Here is a 15,638-nt window from a genome sequence, read left to right as displayed (position 1 = left end):
AACCGCCCCTCCCAAAATAGAATTCAAACAGATAATGGATTATGGCCAGCCAAGTTTCAGTCCGGTCAGAAATCTGGAACCGGGAAGCCTGGGGCAGACTCCAGTAAAGCTGGATTCCATAAGCAGCCCTAGAAATGTCTTTAAGAGTATGCAGAGTGCACTTATCATTCCCAAAGAGTAATCACAACAGTTCCACCACCACATCAAGAACCACAGCTTGGCTTCTAGAGAAGCTTCTGGCTCCACTTTTTTATTATTATTTAAGAAATTAAGAGCTGGCTCTAGTGCTCTGATGGGATTGTGGGGACAGCCGGCATTTCCTCCAGGGCTATTATCTCACCATTTCTCTGCTGAGTTCAAAGTACAGCATTGAAGTGCATGGTGGGATTCGCAAATGCGAATTTACACAAATTCAGGAAACTGGGGAAAAAACCCAATTCTGCCAGTGAGTGGATGATGGAATGAAAGGCACCTGACAATCCACAAAACACAGATACAACGGATTTTACAAAATCGGTACATCCCTAATTAATTGGAATTCTTTCTATATGAAAGCTTCTAGGCAGGATTGCTGAGAGTTCCTTGTTTAATTGTTTAGGTGGCAGGTTGCCAGGGGAGTGATGAGGGTGAGGGCACCAACCCCTCCTTAAGCATCTGTGTGTGATTATGCATTTCTTGGGTAAGTGAACTATCCCAGGGTGAGAGCATGGGATCGCTGGGGAGGCTGAGGTCCAACCATCCCTCAGGTGAGAGTTGAGGGGTGGGGGCAATTGGCTAGGGTGAGAGATTAGCCATAGCCTGGATGGCAGCCTTATGGGAGTGTAGAAACAGGGGAGGTAGAGTAGGGCTGGACGGGGGAGGTAGAGTAGGGCTATTTTAATTTTAGGTTGTTGCTACAGCCTTTTACTGGCCTGGTTTGTTTGTCTGGTTGTACTGGCCTTGTGTTATTTCTTTTACATTATTTTAAAGTTGTACATGTGCTCAGATGAATCCCAGGGGAGGGGGAGGGGGAAGGGGAGGGGGAAGGGGCGGGGGGCCCCTATTGGAGTCATCTCGGATGGAGGGAGGTATGGCATTGGGGGCTGGACATGTCAGGTAAGGGAAAGGCGGGGCAGATATTTGAAATCTGTCCCATCTTTCGGTCCTTCCCCCTGCCTCAAAATCTGGGCTGCCCTGTCAGCCCACCCTCTGATCTGTTGGCGCTGCTTTTGAACGCCAGGTCGGTCCATAACGAAACAATCACCATCCATGACTTGACTGGACGAAGGAGCGGACCTGGTGTGCATCACTGAGACCTGGGTGGGTGAGCGGGGCGGGGTGGGGCGGGTCTGCCTCAGCTTTGGCCACCTGGGTACGCAGCGCAGCACCGACCCAGGTTGCAGGGACGGGGTGGGGGGAGTTGCTGCCATCCATAAGGCCTCCATCTCCCTCACGAGGTAACCCATCCATCCTGGCACCAGTTTTGAGGGGGTGCGCTGTGTGAGGGGCAAGAGGCAGGACAGGTATGCTGCTGGGGTACCACCCATCCCGCTGCCCAGCAGTCTCCCTGCCTGAGCTGGCTGAGGTGGTCTCGGAGGTGGTGCTGGGGAACCCCAGGATGGTGGTTCTGGGGGACTTCGGGATCCATGCCGAGACCATCCTGACAGGACCCACTCGGGACTTCGTGGAAACCATGACAACCATGGGGCTGGCTCAGAACATCACTGGCCCGACGCATGTGGCAGGACATGCCCTGGACCTGGTCTTTGCTGTTGGGAGGATGAGGGTTGGGGTTTTTTACAGCCTTTCCTGGACAGGGATAACCTAGTCACAGTAGTGCATGCGCTGGTAACTTCCCGATTAAGACTACTGCAATGCACTTTACGTGGGGCTGCCCTTGAAAATGACTCAGAAGTTGCAGCTAGTGCAAAATGCAGCAGCTAGACTGCTGACCAGAACTTCTCACAAAGACCAGGTTTTTTTTTTAATTTATTGCATTTATATCCCACTTTTTTCCTCATATTTTTAAAGGAACTGCACTGGCTGCCAATATGCTTCTGGTCAGAATTCAAGGTACTGGTGACATTTAAAGCCCTAAGTGGCTTGGGACCTCGGTATTTGAGGGAGTGCTTCTCCCTATGTATCATGCCTGCCCAAGGACTGAGATCTGTTGGAGGGGCCCTTCTCTGTGTCCCACCAGTGTGAGACATACTATGGTGGGACGTGGGAGAGGGCCTTCTCTGCTGTGGCCCCCCGGCTGTGGAATGCCCTCCCCTTGGAGACCCGATTGGTGCAGATGTTGGTCTCATTTCGGTGCCAAGTAAACACATGGCTTTTTACCAAAGGCTTTGAGGGCTAAAATGCATTCCCTAAAGTAGCACGCTGTTTTAACTATTTTATTGTTTTAGATTTTAGTTGTTATTAACTAGGTTAATGATTTAATATATTTTAGCTATTGAAATTATTTATTGTTTCACACTTTTTAAATTGATTTTATCTGTACGCCACCCTGAGATCTTAATCCAAATGTTTTAAATAAATAAAATAATTGAATAAGAAATAGATATTTTTTCAGGATAAATCTTTAAACTTTTTTTGCAACCTTTCTTTCTCTTTTGGGGGAAGCATTGCAGAACTAAATTGGAACCTCCTCTAGAGTTCTGCATCTTATTTTGTGCCCTGTAATGTCACCTTCAGTGTTTGTACAGTGCCTTGCTGCTTGCGATACTCAACTCTGGTTGGGGGACTGGCATTTAATTTTCCTTTTCCCTCTCTTCTTCCCATCTGTGATTTCAGGAGAAGAGGAAGCACCAAACTGAGATTGAAAATAAGCGGCGGCAGCTAGAAGATGACAGGCGCCAATTACAGCATTTAAAGGTACAAAGAGATAAAGGCCTGTACCAAGGGTGGAATGAAGTATCCCCCCCCCAAAGGGGGGGACAACCCTGATAGTGGAGAAGGAGAAGAAAATGTGTTGACAGCGTGTGATGTTTGTCCCAGTGAACATAAAGGACATATAGAGAAGTTAGTGCGGCATTATTAAAGCACCAACATCCACACTAAGAAAACTCAGAAGTGACCACTAATCGGGATAAGAAAGAGAATGAAAGACCTTGTTTAGGGGGAAATAACTGGTCTCTCTCCTTTTCTCTGTGTTGCCTCCAAGTCAAAGACTCTGCGGGAGAGATGGCTGCTGGAAGGAGCTCCTTCGTCCATGGCCAAGGATGGGGAAGCCATGAAGAAGCAGATGCAAGATAACCATTTGAAGGCCAAGGAACTGGAAGACAGCATCCAGAGGTAATAGAGAGTCAAGCAGGGGTTGGTGGGCACATTTGGGATTTTGAAAGCATGCCCTGGACACCCTCACAAAATGGCTGCTGTGGGTGGGGGCTTGCCCATTCCCAAAAAGGCTGCTGTTTTGGGCATGGCTGGTCACAGAACACTCATTTCCCAGAAGCCAAATTGGTAAGACTGAAAGGAAAGTAACTTGGCCAAAAACCTAAGTACAAACAAGAGAGAGCTGGGTGCCTGCCAAGCGCCAAGAGAGATATCTGTGGGCACATTGGTGCCCACAAGTGCCACGTTGGAGACCCCACTGTGTGTTAATCTGGGGCCTACCTGGGAAATTTTGACTGTAAACCAGCACATAGTTAAACTATGGAGTTCACTGCCACAAGATGTAGGGATGGCAACCAACTGGAACAGCTTTAAAAAGTAATTAGACAAATCCATGGAGGATATGGCTATCAGTGGCTACTAGTCATGATGGCTATAAATGACCTTCAGTATCAATGGTGACATGCCTCTGTATGCCAGTCACTGGGGAACATGAGCAGGAGGGTGCTGTTGCGCTCATGTCCTGCTTATGGGCTTCCCTGAGGCATTTGCTTGCCCAGTGATGGATTAGATAAGCTTTTGGCCTGATCCAGCAGAGCTCTTATGTTCCTATGTTCCAAGTGAAGTGACCGGGGTGTGGGAGCCAGAAGAATCCTCGAACAGGACTAACCTGTTGAATTTCTAGCTGTAATGCACAGAATGCCTGTCTGTAAGTGCCATGCCTGTGTGATAGTAATTAACACTCCTAAGGTAGCCACGTTTAAACACTCTCCTCCAGAGCTATCAGGGTTACCCAGCATTCATTGTGCTTTGGAGTGCATTGTATGTTACACAAGAGCACCATGACGCAGCACTCTAGATCTGTCAGTGGGTGGCATTGCTGTTTGATTTAACTTGGCTGGGAGGCACACTGTCACTACAATTATGATTTGTGTTTTTTTTTAAAAATGCTTCAAGCAAAAGTAAACATTGTATAGAAAATTTTGAAGCGGTCCATGACCGAACACAAGTTGGCATACTTCGGGGTGTCCCATCCCCCCAGAGCCACATACACGCCCCCCCCTTCATTTTATTTTTATAGCAACCCAGTGAGGTAGATTAAGCTGAAAGATAATTGTTTGGTCCAGAGTCCCTCAAGAAATTTAATGGCTCAATGGAGGATTTGAATTGTGGTCACCCAACTCTTAAGTTCAATGTCCTAACCACTACACCAAAATGATTTTCCACGAGCACTCTGAGGTGAAGGTCCAACAGGGGTGTGAGGCCAGAGGAGTCTGATAGGGAGAGGACAATAAAAAGAGTGAGACAATTACATTTGTTAGAAGACTTTTTACCCTTATAAGTTGTGGTGGAAAGAAGATCTAGTTTCTGAACAAAAATATGAACTGCTCCATATTTTTTTATAGCAGTGCGAGTTGAACTTGCCACCATGTGGATACAAATAGATAAGCCCAGTGGAGGCTGACGGCTCCAATGTCAGTGGGGTGGTGAATCTGCTCTGACAGAAGCAGTCAGAACTCTAAAGGAGCTATCCAAGGTGCAGAGAACCTGGAGTGGATTCACCACCCCATTGACATGGGAGCCACCAGCCTCACTAGATAAGCCTAAAAGAGAGGACTGGTTAGAATGAACTTGGTACATTCTTTACATCGGGGTGGAGAATGTCTGGTCTATGGGTCTCTCCTAGGAAGTGCTGAGGGTCAGTGAAGGTCAAGAGAGAATTATGAAATGAAGGAATCTCTCTCTCTCTTTGGAATATAGTTTTATACGTTCTTGGGTCATGCAAAACAGTCAAGCTGTGCTGTGGGAGATATTATTATGACAGATGAAAAAGGAGTCTTTTGGCATTAGTTTACATCTTTATTTAATGGACGATAAGCGAATTCTGTTTGTTTCCTATTGTGCAAATGAATGTGTGATTTAATCTGAATCTGAAATCTTATACTGAATTGCGTCTGTATTTTATACTGAAAGTTACTACAATTACAAAAAAAAAGCCCAAAACGATGAAGAGCAAAGCTGGCCCGGCCTGCAAAGATCTTCACCATCTTTGTTAAAAGACATGGGATCCACCCAGCCGCCCACACACGGTATTGATTGGTTCAGCATGGCATGCGCAGCTGGGGCAAATTTCCCCTTCTTTAGAGCAGAGCATCATTGGGATGGGGGGGGCTCTCCATTTCAGCAGCTGCTTCCCCCTGCCTTTATCTCTCCTGGCAGTGTGCTTCTCCCTTTGGCTCTGTCATAACCCCAGCCTATGTCCTCTGTTTGGGAGGCCAAAGAGGGGAAGACAGCCAGGCAAATGTTAAGCGTGAAAGGGCTTACGAAGGAATAAAGCAGGCTTATGTAAGCTGCGGAAACATCTCGGTTCCTTCGAGCACTGGGCTTGGGCATGAACCGGAAAGGACGGTGCTCCTGGCCTGTCTCCTCTGTGCCTCCCCCCCATTTCTTTGCACTGTCTTCCCCCTAAGGTCCATCACAGAGTGTTCCTGGCAGCCCCCTGGGTTGCCAAGAAACAACAGCCTGAGCGATGTCTCCTTTCCACAGCTGTAGCCAGGAGCCGTTTCCCCCTTTAATCTCCCTGCAGAAGAGACAGATGAGACAGGAGTTTTCACAAGCCATGTCCAGGAGCAAGGCTTACCTCAACCACGGGTGAAACGAATAGTTGGCAACTTTCAGACTCTGTCAAATGTTTGGTCTGACCCACTATTTCTATCTGAAGGGAGGGGTTGCAGCTCAGTGGCTTTGCATCCACAGGGTCCTGTCAGGGTGGAAACTGAGCTGATAAAACCCCAGAGCAGTTCTGATTCTGAGGAGGATCAGCAATCAGTGGGAGAGGGGCCAGCTCATCCCTCACAGGCTCAGCACCTGGCAGAGATTCCTCCTGCCGGAATTCCTGAGATAGATAGTGACCTTGGCAGTGAGAGAGTGCAGGAGGGGGGCTTGCTGGACGCTTGACGCCGACGCCGGGAGCGACTAGCGATGGAGGGTGCGGAAAGGAGGCGTAGCGCCCATTTGGCACGCAGGCAATGGCCGTGTCTCAAGGACCCAAGGGAAAGAGGGAGGATCTCTCCCTAGCCCATAAGTTCAGGGTCTGCAAGTGATTCTCCTTCAAACGGGGACCAACTGCCTACCCGGAGCATAGGCTACTCTGCTGTTCCTTGCTTAGTTGCTGGTGATGAGCATCTGAAAGAGTCATTAAGTTGTAAAAGGATTAAAGCCTTGAAAAGAATCCTTTCATCTGTGTCTTGAGTTGGCTATTGGAGTAGACTGAAAGAGGCCGCTAGGGTCCCCATTCCTCTTTTTTCCCCCTCTCTCTCTTCTCCTACTGTTGAATGGAGGGTGCGAGGGACCCGGCGGTGCAAGCTCTGGCACAAGAGAACCAGATTCTCCATGATCAAGTGGCTCAACTGATGACTGCCATACAGAGTCTGCAAGCTGCGGCTCAACCCCCGCCACCCCCGATTCCCCCCTGCCGCAAGTGCCTGGTAGCTCTTGCAGAGAAGTTTTCTGGTGAGAAAGGACTTTTTCAGATTTTCCGGGCACAATCGGAGCTGTACATGCGCCTTCGACCTGAGGATTTCCTGATGGAACAGGTTCGTGTGGGCTTCATCATTAACCTACTTTCAGGCGTGGCAGCTAGATGGGCTTCGGGACTTCTTCTCGCTAATGACCCCCTGCTCGGGGACTATCAAGGTTTCATGACAGTGATGGCCAGATTTTTCGGTGACCCCCTGCGCACGCAGACGGCTTCTCAGGAGATTCGCCGCCTCAGGCAGGGCAAGGACTCAGTTTCCAGCTACACGACGACTTTTTGCTTGCTGATGCAGGATTTACAGTGGAATGATGCCACGCTGGTGGCTCAGTTTTTGGACGGTTTGAACAACGAGATCTTGGACGAGTTGGTGTGCACACCTAGCCCACCTACTTTGGAGGGCCTCATCCAGACCTGCCTTCAGATAGATAGTTGGCTGGAGAGCCACCGGCAGACTCGGCGGGGCGCAAGGGGCTGAGATTTCCCTCCTCCCATTCCCCCATGTTTCCTGCCCCCCTCCCCCCCACCCCTGTGGTGGGGGCAGAGGAGACCCCGATGCAGCTGGGAGCTACCCGAGCCCCACTGCCGCCAGAGGAACTAGAGCGGCGCCATGCTGAGCGCCAATGCTTTCGGTGTGGAAAGCTGGGACATTTCGCCAAAACCTGCTGCGCTAGACCCGCAGCTCCTCTGCCACCCCCTCCTCTCCTTCCTCCTCCTCCTCCTCCTCACCCCCAGGCCTGACTAGGCTGCCCCCCAAGCCTGTTGGTGGTCTCCAGTGCGGGGGTCAGTTCCACACCCAGTGGGTGCGTTCCACAACCCCCCCACCCTCCCATCTGCTATTGCATGTTCACCTCCGCTCCTCCCAGTGGGGTGGAGTGGAGGCCCTGGCTTTAGTGGACTCTGGGGCTACGACCAGTTTCATGGATGAAACGTTCGCTCACCTCCACAAGATTCCTACCCTGCCCCTTCCTGCCCCCTTGGCAGTGGAGACCATCGATGGGCGTCCTCTTTCTTCGGGTGCCCTCTTTCTTCAGGCGCGGTGACCCGGATTATAGCTCCGCTCACTCTGCGCGCCCAGTCCCACGTTGAGCAGATCCAGTTTCACTTGACCAAGGTTCCCCAGTACCCACTCATGCTGGGTGTTTCCTGGCTCTCTAAGCATGATCCTCAGATTTCTTGGGGGCTTCAGCAGGTGGAGTTCGCATCTCCCTACTGCGGGGAGCATTGCCTCCCGACCGAGGCGCCGGTCCCAGCCCAGGCCTTAACCCTTTCCTCCCCCTCCTCATCTGCTTCTGGCAGTTCTTCAGCTACCGTGATCCTCCCAGAGAAGTATGCGGCTTTTCGGGATGTTTTCGACAAGAAGGAGGCCGACCAGCTCCCCCCCCCCCCATCGCCCATTTGACTGTGCCATTAACCTCATTCCGGGGACGACCATCCCCAATGGCTGACTGTATTCGATGTCGGAGCCGGAACTTCGAGCTCTGCGGGAGTTTTTGGACACAAACCTCAGATGTGGCTTCATTCGCCCTTCCTAAACCCCCGCCTGCTCCCCTACCTTTTTTGTTGCCAAACGATCTGGAGAACTCCACCCAGTGCATGACTACAGAGCCCTCAATTCAGTCTCAATCCCTGACAAGTACCCCCTCCCTCTGATCCCTGAGATGCTGGAGTGCCTGGGGCGAGCCAAGATTTTCACAAAGTCGGACCTGCGTGGCACCTACAATCTGATTCGCATCCAGGAGGGGGATGAGTGGAAGACCTCTTTCGGAACCCGGTACAGAGCATATGAATACCTAGTGATGCCGTTTGGGCTCGCCTGCGCCCCCCCCCCCCCGTTTTATGAATGCTATCTTCCAGGACTATTTGGACTCTTTCCTCATTGTGTATCTCAATGATTTACTTATATTTTCTGAGGACCCCCACTCCCATCAGCACCATGTCCCCGCCATCCTCCAGTGCCTCCGTGAGCACCAGCTTTATGCCAAGCTGGAGAAATGTGCGTTTGACCTAACCTCTTTGGACTATCTCAGCTACATTATCTCAGCCAATGGTATCAGGATGGATCCTGCAAAGGTCCAGGCTGTCCTTTCCTGGCAGGCTCCATCCACCAAGACGGACTTGCAATGTTTTCTGGGGTTTGCTGATTTCTACAGAAAGTTCCTGCCCAGCTTTGCTCGGCTGACATCTCCTCTCACGGACCTCCTTAAGGGCAGGAAATCTCCTTTTCATTGGACGGCATCTGCCCAACAGGCTTTTGAGGAACTTAAGAAGCTTTTTAGTTCTGAGCCGATCCTGTTACATCCCGACCCAAGGAAGCCTTTTGTGGTGCAAACTGATGCCTCTGACTTTGCGGTGGGGGCGGTGCTTTTTCTGCCAGATCAGGCGGGCGGCGGGTTGCAACCCTGCGCCTACCACTCCAGGAAGCTGACCATGTCTGAGAGGAATTATACCATCTGGGAGAAGGAACTGTTGGCCATCAAGTCCACTTTGGAGACCTGGCCTCATCTGCTGGAGGGGGCACAGCACCCAGTCGAAGTTAGAACTGACCATCGCAACCTGGAACTTCTTCAGACAGCCCGTGCCTTAAACCAGAGGCAGATTAGGTGGTCTCTTTTTTTTTCCGGTTCCACCTTACGATTTGCCATGTGAAGGCCTCTGACAACCTACAAGCAGATGCTCTTTCTCGTAAGCTGGACCTCCAGCTAGGGGGTGAGGGAAATCCCCCCCCCCGATTCTTCCCCCCCAGAGTCTGGTGGCAGCTGTGGCACCTTGCTCTTGGGAGGAGCTCCTTCACTCTGCACAGGATCAGGATGCTTTTGTTCGCACGAAAGTGGAGGAATTGGGGATAGCCTCTGCCCCCCCCCTCTACCCCCTTCTCTTTGCAAGGTGGCCTGTTTCACCATTCCGGCCAGGTCTATGTGCCTTCTAGACCCCTCCGTGAGACGGTCCTCCATCAGTGCCACGACTCCCCCACCACTGGGCATTTTGGCTCTGCCAAGACCCTGCACGGAGTGACGCGGGATTTTTGGTGGCCTCATGCGTGTCAGGACGTCAAGACCTATGTCGCCTCCTGCCCAACCTGCCAGCGGGCGAAGGCCCCCTCCGGCAAGCCCACAGGCTTGCTTCACCCCCTGCCTACCCCCTCAGGACCTTGGAAACTGCTCTCCCTTGACTTCATCACTGACTTGCCTCCCTCACACGGTAAGACCACCATTCTGGTGGTGGTGGATTTGTTTTCTAAGATGGCCCATTTCATCCCCTGCTCTGGGTTGCCCACTGCCAGGGACGCGGCGGAGCTGTTTTTGGCGCATGTTTTCCGGCTCCACGGATGGCCCGAGGGTCTCATTTCGGATAGGGGGGCCCAATTCACTGCCCATTTCTGGAGGGAGCTACTTGGGCTTCTCCATGCGCTCAGACCGAGCGCACCAATGCGACTCTGGAGCAATATTTGCACTGTTATGTCAATTACCAGCAAGATGACTGGTTTTCCTTGCTGCCTCTCGCAGAATTTGCTTATAACAATGCCTGCCATGCTCCCACCTGCCAAACTCCATTTTTTGCCAATTTTGGTTACCACCCCAAGGCTTTCCCATCCACCCTAGCTCCCTCTTCGGTGCCGGCAGCCCATGAGTTTTTAGAGGAGTTGCGAGCGGTACACCACCTCTTACAGGACTCCCTCGAGCAAGCCAAGACAGCCTACAAGGCCTCTGTGGACCGGCGGCACCAGCCAGGTCCATCTCTGCAACCGGGGGACTGGGTTTGGTTGTCCACCCAATACCTCCCCTCTCACTCGCCTGCAAGGAAGCTCGCGCCTCACCGCATGGGGCCTTTCCAGATTACGGCCCAGATTAACCCTGTGGCTTTTCGCCTGGCTCTCCCCCCCTCCATGAAAATCCATCCTGTTTTTCATCGGTCCTTGCTGTCCCCCCTGGTTTCTGGTGACCCTCATCGCTCGGCTTGCTCCCCCCCCCCCCGCCGCCAGTGCTGGTGGAGGGGGAGGAGGAGTTTGAGGTCGTGGAGATTCTGGACTCCCGCCTTTCTCACGGCCGCCTGCAATATCTGGTGGACTGGAAGGGGTACGGGCCAGATGAGCGATCCTGGGAACCTGTGGAAAATGTGTATGCTCTGTTGCTGCTGAGGCGCTTCCACCAGCTGTACCCCCACAAACCCAGGGCCCCAGGGGAGGAGCACGAGGGGGGGGCCTCATGGGAGCAGGGATGATGTCAGGGTGGAGACTGAGCCCATAGAGCCCCAGAGCAGTTCTGATTCGGAGGAAGAACAGCAATCCGTGGGAGAGGAGCTCGCTCGTCTCTCACAAGCACAGCGGCTGGCAGAGATTCCTCCTGCCAGCATTCCTGGCATAGATAGTGACCCTGGCAGCGAGAGAGTGCTGGAGGGGGGCTTGCTGGACGCTTTACGCTGACACAGGGAGCGACGAGCGATGGAGGGTGCGGAAAGGAGGAGTAGCGCCCGTTTGGCACGCAAGCAATGGCCGCGTCCCGTGGACCCAAGGGAAAGAGGGAGGATCTCTCCCTAGCCCATAAGTTTTGGGTCTTCAAGTGACTCTCTTTCAAATGGGGATCAACTGCTTGCCTGAAGCTTAATCCACGCTGCTGTTCCTTGCTTTAGCCGCTGGTGATTAGCATCTGAAAGAGTCATTAAGCTGTAATGGGATTAAAGCTTTGAAAATAATTTCCTTTCATCTGTGTCTTGAGTTGGCTATTGGATTGTACTGAAAGAGGCCACTAGGGCGCTCCTGACAGGTCCCAGTTTCAAGCCCCAGCATCTCCAGGTAGGGCTGGAAAAACTGCCTGAAACCCTGGAGAGCTGCTGCTGTCAACCCGTGTTGGCAACACTGGGCTAGATGGACCAAGGGTCTGACTCAGTAGAAGGCAGCTTCCTCTGCTCCTAATTTTGAATCCCAAAATTAAAATTCCAACTACCAGTGTGTTCAGTGGTTAGTGTGTTGCACTTGCTAGATGATTTGGGCTGGTCGTTCCTTTTCCCTCTCACCCTGGCCAACCCTTACAGGGTTGTTGCAAAAGACCAAAGAGCAAATCATGTGCAGTGCTCCCAGCTTTTTGAGGATAGGCTGGGATTTTTTTTAAAGTTAGATTAATAATATATGTATATATATTTTGCATTTCAAATCTGATTTATTTTACAGTGTTTCTCTCCTGCCAACACAGCTGTCTGGAGCTCTGAGGGACAAATCACAACATCAAATATATAACCAACAGAAATTTATTCCTAGAAAAAAGCAAAAAGAACATTTTTTTTTAAAAAATGAGCTAATCAACAATACACCACAAGAGATAATTTAGCCCCAAAGCAGCAATTAAATAGGTCCACATCCATTTTTAATTAGCTGATAGATGTCTTAGATAAAACCTCTCATCGCAAACTCCCAAATACACATTAAAACATTTAAGTTAGCAATACTATACACATTTACCTGGGAGAAAGTCCCACGGAACTCAGTCGGACTTACTTCTGAGTAGAGCTCCATAGTATTGTGCTGTAAGGTTTGTAAATATCCTGTAAAACAGCCTTGCCCAACCTGGTGCCTTCCAGACATGTTGGACTACAACTCCCATCATGTCCAGCCAGCATGGCCACTGTCACGAAGTTGGAGGGGGCTGAGCTGGAAACTCAAAGGATGGGTCCCTGGCACATGAGAGTGTGGGGTGGTGGTTAGAGCGTTGGACTGGGACTTGGGAGATCTGGGTTCTAGTCCCCACTTAGCCACAAAGCTCACTGGGAGACTTTGGGACAGTCACTGACTCTCAGCCTAACTTACCTTGCAGGGTGATTGTGGGGATAAAATGGAGAAGAATAGGACCATATACGCCACCTTGGGCTCCTTGGAGGAAAGGCAAGATTGAAATGTAACGAATACATAAATGCAAATAAGATTGTACCGGGGTGGGATTTAGAGTGGGTCCACGTATGGCCATCCTATCTAGTTGTTACAATCTTGGGGTCTCCGAATTTAATCATTTAGTTCTGTAAGGTTAACAGAAAACAATAGAAATATTTAGAAAATTAAATGTCAGGTTTTTTTTTTTTTAAAAAAAATAATCACATGATTATATGCACACCATTAAGTAGACTACAGCAGGCTCCAGAAGGCATTGGAGTTTTTGTTGTTCGTTGTGCTTGCCTCTTGGCCAATGAGTACACAAAGAAGTGGTTTAAAGGCGAGGGAATGACACTGTTGTATCCAAGGCTGGCATCAAGGGTAGGGATGGTTGGGTCTTGTCCAAAGGCCCTCCAAAGTTTGGAACCGGCACTGGTTGTACTATACCATCTGGGGGTGGGCTGGCCCTACCATTAGGCAGGGTGAGGCGGTCACCTCAGGTGCCAGGTACTGGGAGGCAGCAACAAGGTGTTCAAGGAGAGAACTCTGTGCCTTGCTGCCTACTCTGCACCCCCTAAGTTAGCCTTCTGCCTTCAAGTTCAGTGGAGAACATGTTTGCTGTCCCATCTCCAATGTTGAAGGAAGATTCACCTGCCAGTCCAGTCAGCTTTTGTACATGAAATGGGAGGGGGCACCATCTTGTCCTTTGCCTCAGGCAGAAAAATGTCTTCAGCCAGCCCTGATAGGGGCCTACCTTCATGTTCTTGAGTGAAAATTCCACTTCTGGGTAGTTCAACTTCAAAATACGTGCCCCTTCCAATCCCATGAAGTAACATTCCCCCATAAATTCTCCTCTCGTGGCAGGTTGGAGAAAGAGCTGGAACAACTGGAAAATGGCATCTCAGCATCTTTCACCAAAGTGAACATGGCTGATGAGATCAGGGTGGCTGCCAAGGAAGAGAAGCTACCCCACACACCGAAGGTTGGAAGTACTCTTTCTCTCTCTCTGTCTGGCTTACCTCACAGGGATATGCCCACATAGGCCACCTTGATTTCCCTGGAGAAAGGCTGAGGTGCACATCTAATAAAAAAAGATAAGCTGTAGTGTTGAACCTCTTCATGCTTGAGGGCCAAATTCCATTTCAGAGAAGCTCTCAGGGGCTGCATTCCAGTGGCAGGGCCCCAATTACCAGAATATTGTAGCTTCAAGCTCTTACTGCCAGTAACAAAGCCTCAGGAGAGGTATTTCAACCTTTTAGAATGGGGGACAAGCTACACAAGAACCAGGAAACCACCAAACAATCAGTGGTCAGGGGAAAGGAGGGCTGGATTTGGCCTCCCAGGCTGAGGTTCTGCAACCCTGATATAAACCATTCGCCTATATTGGCTAAGAGAAGCCCCCTAACATTTGCAAAGCATGCAGTTGTTCCCCAAAGGCAGCCCCAATGCATCATGCAGTGACCCTACAGAGAGTCCTGCACACACTTTGATGCGTGGCACATTGAATCTCAGCCAAGATTGTTGGTTCCATGAAGTAATTCCTGCTGGTTTCATGTTGTTAATGTATGTCTGCTCTGTCTTTCCACAGACACCTCTAGGCTCCGCCAAAGGTAGGACCCACCACTTATCTCACCGTAAAAAAAAAAAAAAATCCTAATTCTGGATTAAGGTACCCAGGATGGTAGGAGCAGCAATCTTTCTTTGGCAACTTTCAGAAGGAAAGGTGTTTTTATATAGGCACCTTTCAGGGATCCTTTCAGTCATTCTGAAATGAAGGGTGAACAGAATCAATCAGTTCCATTCCATTCCTTTCCTTTTCTGTGGGTTTGACTTCCCCAAGTATGTTTCCTTTTAAATCTCGGTTTAGCTAGAAGGATTTCCAAAATCAGTTCTGGAATTGAAGCAAGCACACTTTGGGTCAGTTTTCGATGGCCTTGTAGGCCCCTTCCAACCCTACTATTCTATGATTCAGTTGACGAATGTATTTTCCCTTCTGTGATACTGTTGCACATTTGTGCATTTGCAAAATATTGCTCCCCCCAACCCATAAAAGCAAACTACAACGGACCTAAGAACAAGATTCCGTAACCACAAATCTGTGATTCATATGAAAAAACTAAAGCAGCATATTGAAAACATTTCAATTCTCCTGCACATACAGTCAGGGCCAGTGTGCGTGTATATGTACAGAGAAAGAGAGAAGGGAGAGAGAGAGAGAGAGAGAGAGAGAGAGAGAGAGAGTGTTTTTATATATATATATATATATATATATATATATATATATATATATTTCATTTCATTTCTATACCGCCCAATAGCCGAAGCTCTCTGGGCGGTTCACAAAAACTAAAACCAAACAACACACAATAAAACAATTTAAAATATATAGAACATTAAAACCACAATATAACAATACAACCACAATAAAACCTAGCAGCAGTGCAGGAGTTTAAAATACAGATTTAAAACAGCAAAGATAAAAATTTAGAAAGCTAAAATGCCTGGGAAAATAAAAAGGTCTTCACCTGGCGCCGAAAGGAGTACAATGTAGGCGCCAGGCGAACCTCACTAGGGAGCTCATTCCAGAGCCGGGGTGCCACAGCAGAAAAAGCCCTCCTCCTAGTAGCCACCCGCCTCACTTCCTTTGGCAGGGGCTCACGGAGAAGGGCCGCTGATGATGATCTTAAGGTCCGGGCAGGCACATATGGGAGGAGGCCATCCTTCAGGTAACCTGGCCCCAAGCCGTTAAGGGCTTTGAATGTTAACACCAGCACTTTGAATCGGGCCCGGAAATGGACTGGCAGCCAGTGCAGCTGGAAAAGTACTGGCGTAATATGAGCTCACAGGCCAGTCCCTGTTAACAATCTTGCTGCCCTATTTTGGACCAGCTGAAGTTTCCGGACCGTTTTCAAAGGCAGCCCCACGTAT

The 15,638-nt window shown here is 49.9% G+C and overlaps 1 protein-coding gene across 1 annotated transcript in view; it reads left to right on the top strand.

Moving 5' to 3' along the window:
* The first annotated feature begins 2,663 nt into the window (after positions 1-2,663).
* LOC146334044 (paralemmin-1-like) overlaps positions 2,664-15,638 on the top strand; it is a 475,461-nt gene continuing 462,486 nt past the window's right edge. The window contains exons 1-5 of the mRNA XM_084824906.1: positions 2,664-2,681; positions 2,776-2,856; positions 3,146-3,276; positions 13,575-13,692; positions 14,299-14,320. Of these exons, the coding sequence (XP_084681032.1) occupies positions 2,664-2,681; positions 2,776-2,856; positions 3,146-3,276; positions 13,575-13,692; positions 14,299-14,320 (370 nt within the window). The remainder of the gene's footprint in view (positions 2,682-2,775; positions 2,857-3,145; positions 3,277-13,574; positions 13,693-14,298; positions 14,321-15,638) is intronic.

Source organism: Heloderma suspectum, chromosome W, assembly GCF_057233095.1.
Source record: "Heloderma suspectum isolate Gila_16-S chromosome W, 16-S_ref, whole genome shotgun sequence".
In the NCBI taxonomy this organism is placed as follows: domain Eukaryota; kingdom Metazoa; phylum Chordata; class Lepidosauria; order Squamata; family Helodermatidae; genus Heloderma; species Heloderma suspectum.
Note: the sequence above shows the minus strand (reverse complement) of the source record. Positions and strands in the feature narration are given on the sequence as shown.